The sequence below is a fragment of the Rhododendron vialii genome, chromosome 6a, assembly GCF_030253575.1.
Source record: "Rhododendron vialii isolate Sample 1 chromosome 6a, ASM3025357v1".
Classification (NCBI taxonomy): Eukaryota; Viridiplantae; Streptophyta; class Magnoliopsida; order Ericales; family Ericaceae; genus Rhododendron; species Rhododendron vialii.
The window spans coordinates 36,115,765-36,121,915 of record NC_080562.1 but is presented as its reverse complement, the minus strand read 5'-3'; the positions used below and the strand labels follow the sequence as shown (position 1 = coordinate 36,121,915).

Sequence of the window (6,151 nt, the reverse complement as noted above, 5' to 3'; positions counted from 1 at the left end):
CACAGGGACCCGGAAAGATCTCAATCCCCCGAATCTCCCGCATAATGGGGTGTGTCAGAGATGACTACTTCTGCTGTTGCTGTCGCCGTCACCGCCGCTTCACTCTTCACCGCCGTCCGCCTCCGCCCCAGAAGCACCACCACCGGCATCTTTCTCCGCTCCGACCGTTTCCACTCCCCCTCCGGTCGCCGCCGATTACCACTGCGAGGTTTCCCCCTTCCCAAGTTTGTCTGTTTCCCTCCCTTGGTCGATTACTCTCGCAGTGACGGAAAAATGTTGTATCGTTGTCATACGGGTGAAGATATTTTCAAACTACTTGTGTAATTTTTTTCATGGTAACTCAGTGTCCAGTCCACGGCCCATTTGCTGGGAGCCCAATTAAATTGAGAGCAATGGCTCCGTATGGGCTGGCTCAAAGGAGTTGACAGCACCTGTGAGGTTTCGAACCTAAAACTTTAAAGTGAGCAAATCCCCAAGTCCCGGGCCTTGGCCGCAATCAAAGTACTAATTTTTACGTTTATTGAAGTAAATCATAAGTTGTAATCGCACAGCAGAAATAAAGAACCAAGACTGATTTGGAGCAAAAGCTTTTGCAATTGCGCTTCCCTTCTGTGAGAAATGCAGTGGTCTGGGGTTAATTGGAAGCTCTTGTTGGTAAAGTTGAAGAAGGTCGATTTTTTGCGGGACTAATGGTGAAGAGATATTCGATTCCCCTGGATATGTTAAACCTTTGGAATCATTAACAGTGGTAGTATTAGTAATGACACTGCCCATTTATATTTCCCCACCTCTAAATATCATGCGTAGACCCTTGGGTTGAGGATCGGTGTACAGCGCTACAACACTCACACTTTGCATAATTATATAGCCGGTGTATATTTAATTAGGTAGGGCTGTGAAAATGTTAACCAAAATCGCGTGGTTTTCTTGGATATATAATTCAATTCGATGTTGATAATAGGTCAAACAAACGCACCGTCCAATGTGCTTTAGAGTCCAATGTGCTTTAGTATTAATTCTTCTTCTTTCTTCCTTGTGATTTGTTTCTTGTATGATATTTTTTTTACTTTTAAGTGTATAACAAATGAGTAGTACCTAGTTCTGATTTTGCCAGTATGGGGCAGTGAGAGCAGCACATACAAACCAACCTCTAGCATTATTTGCGAAATGGGTGTGCTTAGGTTCAAACCATCTTACTTGAAAATATTTTATATTTCTTTAACTTTTAGTTGCTCCGAATGAAGTTTTTCTAAGTATAGGTTGATTATCAATTTTTAACTGTCCTAATCAGAACAACTTTGATTAGTTGCTACGTACATCTTGCAGTTACTAATGACTCTAATAGGACTGAGGTACCTCCTGGTGATACCATTGAAAGATCAGAAGCTGATAAGATTGTTGATGGTTTGGACTTTGGTGAGCTTTGTAATGAGTTCGAGTGCATTAGCAGCCCCTCCGTGGAAGCTACAGCAAGACAACTTGCGCGTGATATCTTAGAGCTTCGTGAAGGCAATCGCGCCCTTGGAACCTATGCTGTTGCTGTCAAGTACAAGGTGTATACACTTTTTATCTTTTAGATATTCTATTCTGTTTTATTTGTTTGCGGTTCCTTAGAATTGCTTGTTTGTTTAATGATTATTCTTCTAAGGACCTGGATTTTACGATATGAAAAACATTAATCTGTAGGTTAATATTCCTTAAAAATCTCAGAGTTACAACTGTCCCTTGTCAACGATTACAGCAAAATCTGCAAAGTTCCTGAATTCCCTAAATCTTCAATTCACTCCAATAACAACCTGCGGTGAGGGTACAATAGGATTTTTAAGTTAAACATGCCAGTGATTAAGCGACTAGAACAAGTGCCCAACTACCTGAATCAATAGAGGTTTGAACAGAAAACAATAGCATGACACGATAATTTAAAGAATCAATATATCAAAATCTCTCAACTGCTCATAAGCAGACACTCTAGGGGCTCTCTATTCTCTGAGAGCACAGGTGGGCCTCTACTGTCTCACAGTCACAGGTACTCTTTGAGAATATACGGAATGAAGCTTCTTATTGATTTGAAGCTTTGGTATTTCTAACTTGTATTCATAGCAGCATTTTGACTTCATTGCTCTGGTCCTGTTTGATCCCTCTACCATCCAGTTTTCACAGAGAGCTTGGTATTGAGTATTGATGATAAAATCCCCTCACTAGGGACAGCAGTGACGTGAAAATGGTTTGAATGTTGAAATTTTCCTCACCACCAATTTCAGGATCCTGTCAGAAGTTTTACTGGACGTGAGAAGTACAAGAGACCACTTTGGATAACCGATGCCCTAGAGAGGCCAACTGTGGTGAGGATTCTATTCTGTAGTGGTTTGTTTACCTTTCTATGCGTTTGGTCTTTCTCTCTCTCACTTCCATCCCTTGATCAGAATGTTACAAAAGAAAATGCTTTTATTTTGAAGTTATTAGTTACGACTGCTTTGCTCTGTTCTATTTGACCTGGATCACCTAGTAAAATTACTATTTACAAGTCTTGAAATGATATCGAAGCATGTGTTTGACTAGTCTCTATATCTATCTTTCTAATCCAACTCCCCAAGGGAAACCAATTTGGGCATTTTAGGGTGAAGTTTTACCCGCTGCATCCCTACTAAAAACCTTGAATCGAGTCTGTAATAAAAGGAAGTTGTATTAGCGCAATGACCAGCATAGGTTGGGAATTTGATGACTGTGATGCAATCATCTTAGGTGAAGTTACTGTGAGTGTTGTAATAATTGAAGTATGTCCCACATGGGGAAGCCAGTTGGTTGAGTTAACCACACCCTTGAAGATGGTGATGCCCTTGTGAACCTCAGAACTTTCATCACGACTACTGCTCAGGAAGTGGTTCATGAAGCTTGCCTTCAACACAAATCACTTAGAAGTGGCTTACTCGTTGGAGGTACCTCATCAATGCTGCCACGTGTCCTTGACACAGCACCCTAACGTAGACTACATGTTTGATAGGGGCCATCTATTGAGATCTGCGTGTACCAAGCACCGTAGAGACAAGCTGATTCTAAGAAGGGATGGGAATGACCAAACCACCACAACGCAATCCTGTACTGTGACATTAAAAAAACTAAGGCTGGGCTTAGGCATGCCATGCAGTACCACGGGAGTCTGAGGTCTTGTGGCTTGGTGCCGAGAAAGGAAGCAGATGCTTGGGGTTGTGCCACCATAGCACAACTGCCCTGGGCCAGTCCACTGAGAGATATAACCACTATATTGAGGATTTTGTATTGATGCGCGCACACCTAGAAAAAAACGCTGATGGAACTGATGCAATCCATAATGAAGACCATGGGTATTTTGTATTTTCCCAAGGTTGGAAGTCATGGTATATATTCCATTGTTCGTTGAATGGATCTACTTATTTACATAAATTTGCACCTACATACATTAACCACATGGTTTTATTAGTTGCATTTAGTCGATGTCCTATTCATTCATTGTTCTAGACCTCCAGGTAATAAGAATAGCCTTTGAAGTCATTGATAGGTTATGCTTTGTTCAAGGCCTTTGGAAAGAGGAATGGTCATTTGCATCTAACACTACTTGTGGAGTCTATAAATTGATGCAACTTCAAGAGTATCAATGAATGATTGAATATGTACAAAATCCTGCAGCTTTAAGCTTTCAAGGTTCTGTGATGCAATCCTTTTTCTTTGGTTGTGATGATAAAGAGGCCCTAGGTGTGATGCCTAAGGTTGTCTAGGTGTGAGGCCTAGAACTCTTTCATCTATCTATTGTTCACGTACACTGTTCACAGACCCAAAACATCCCCTTTTCTTTGTGTTTGAGCGTCCTTAACCGTACTCCAAATCTGTCCTACATTAGGAACAAACCCCATTACTGTCCGTAATGAAAATGATGCGTACCCTGCCCTTGCATTACGCATTTGTTCACTCATTCTCTCAAAGCTCTTGTACTTGAGCCTTTGGGTTGAGAGTTTCTCCTCTGGCCCTTTCTCACTGTTTGACTTCTTACAGCATAGGTGTGTACTCCTCTCCGCTGACACTTCAAATCCCCTTTCCATTTTTTTCCTACACTTGTCTGGGATCACTTAGACAATATATGGACCTCGGAAGCAGAACAAAGATAGTTACAAGTATCATAGAGTGTATTTGCTTGGTCAACTAGCAGGTAGATCCATGTTCTGGAAAATATATTCTGAACGTCTTGTTAGTTGAACAAACCAGTTTCTTTGTTGACCGATCTGTTGTCTTTTAAGGTGGACGACCCTACCCAAAAACTTGGGTGAGTGGTGTTATCTCCTGTCTACTACCTGAAGACTAGAATGCTTGGCTGGTTGACCAACTTTTCATGGTTAACAAAATCGGAAATCTCAGTCGACCAGAATGGTTTGAATTTGAAATCCTCTGGCCACTACAGGCTCTTTGGGCTTAGGCTATAGGTACCCAAAATGTCTTCCAAATGAAAAGGTTGATGGATTGAGACCGACCTCAAACCTCCATTGAAGGTCTTAGATTCATCTCTTGGAGATTGGCTTGCTAGATTTTATGTTGACCTCAGGTAAATGCCTTTCAAAATAGAAAGTTCGATGAAAAAGGTACACACTTATTGCCTCCACAAAATTGCACATGCGTGTCAGTTAGCTCAATGTCTATGCATATGAAACTATAAACGACTAACTGATCATCGTGCTTTCAATACATGAGAGGTGATGAATGGTTTACAACCTGATGCTTTTTAGTACAATACTTAATAGAGTTAAAATTGGTAAATCAACTTATATCTACGAATGAGTTTGGTCCTGAAGGCTTCATAAAAATAAAATGAGAAATTTGTTAGTTGTCCTGGTTACTAACCCCTGTAGGACACCTTGAAAGATAGCAACATATACGTTTGCTGTGCACTTATCTTCCAATTTTCGCTTGTTTTTTTCCCTTGTGGATCTTTATCCCATTTTCTTTGTTGTAGACTGTGCAAGAAATGGTGATGTTGTCAACCAGTGTGCTGAGTATTAAGTGGACGATAAAAGGGAAGCCTAAATCTTTACCTGCTGGTATAGGAGGAGACTTGATTATTAAAGTTGCTTCACAGTTTACTCTGAACCAGATCAGTGGACAAGTGATCGAGCACGAGGAGTTTTGGGATTTATCAGCTTCATCACCCATAGCTCAGGCTTATTTCTGGACGTCGCGCCGTCTTTTCGCTACGATCGAGTCTGGGAAAGATGTATCCGACTTTGTTAAGGACATTACCAGCCGGTTTTCGGCACCAAAAGAGAACTTAGAGATTTACCCAGACCCTTCTGGTGATCCAATGAAGGTGAGTTCTTCTTTAGAAGCTCTCTTTAGTTATCGGTTTATTTATTTCCCACTCTACCCTTCATGCAGTAATTCTTACGCATCTGTGGCACAAGGTTACAACTTACATGTACTGATGTACCCAAAATTCCCACAACCCCTTTTTCCGGTGTATCCATAGTAACTCGGATTTTTTAACGAAATTCTTACATGATCCAACGGTTGTGGAAGCACCGGAAGGGAGGTGAAGGAGATTTTGGGTACGGGTGATCTTGGGCTGAGGAGTTCCTAAATTGTACCGTTGACTGATGGGGTTGTGTTCTCTTCTTGGTGATTTACATGCAGTTCTTTCAAAGGGACGACAGTTTCCAAAGAGATGCCTACCAAATTGCACTATTCGTGGCAGTTCTATATTTCGTTGTACAGTTTCTGAGGACAACACTTTAGAGCCAACTTGGGTTACATTCTGAACATGTATAGTTGTAATTATCGGCTACACATGCAGATAATGACTGCATCATAGTATTATGTAACGACCTTTTATACGAGAGAATTGTGTTGGCTGTTCTTTTGTTTGTTCGGCGAAAGTCAATATTGTCAATTGTAGTTAGTAAGGTTTTTAACCCAACCCGATACACGAGAGCACATGGTGCCCATCACTCCATTTGCAATTGTCAGCAAAGTACGAACTGGGCCATAATTTGCTAGGCTTGTGGGCAAAAAGTTCCACTTCTGTTGGGAAGAAGACAATAGTGTTGCCAAATTCTGTTCAACCAGTCAGAAAGTGGATGACATTACTCAACCTTATGTGAGGCACGCAAATGGTTCTACTTTAATTATCAGA

The 6,151-nt window shown here is 41.1% G+C and overlaps 1 protein-coding gene across 2 annotated transcripts; it reads left to right on the top strand.

The window, feature by feature from the left end:
• On the top strand, nt 1-5,874 carry LOC131330149 (uncharacterized). Of its 2 annotated transcripts, none has more exons than XM_058363642.1 (5): nt 1-208; nt 1,327-1,553; nt 2,262-2,342; nt 4,979-5,329; nt 5,653-5,874. In XM_058363642.1, exons 1-5 carry the CDS (start codon nt 61-63, stop codon nt 5,752-5,754), a joined length of 909 nt encoding a protein of 302 aa, XP_058219625.1. In that variant the 5' UTR covers nt 1-60; the 3' UTR covers nt 5,755-5,874. The 2 variants fall into 2 exon arrangements, with proteins under 2 accessions (XP_058219625.1, XP_058219626.1); XM_058363643.1 differs by lacking the exon at nt 1-208 and adding an exon at nt 1,033-1,171.
• Nucleotides 5,875-6,151: the final 277 nt, after the last annotated feature.

Bases quoted from the DNA above. Each gene is read 5' to 3' on its own strand.
- LOC131330149 (XM_058363642.1), top strand. From the start codon at position 61: ATGACTACTTCTGCTGTTGCTGTCGCCGTCACCGCCGCTTCACTCTTC. The intron at 209-1,326 runs GTTTCCCCCTTC...TACATCTTGCAG, and splicing joins CCGCCGATTACCACTGCGAG to TTACTAATGACTCTAATAGG. The intron at 1,554-2,261 runs GTGTATACACTT...CACCAATTTCAG, and splicing joins CTGTTGCTGTCAAGTACAAG to GATCCTGTCAGAAGTTTTAC.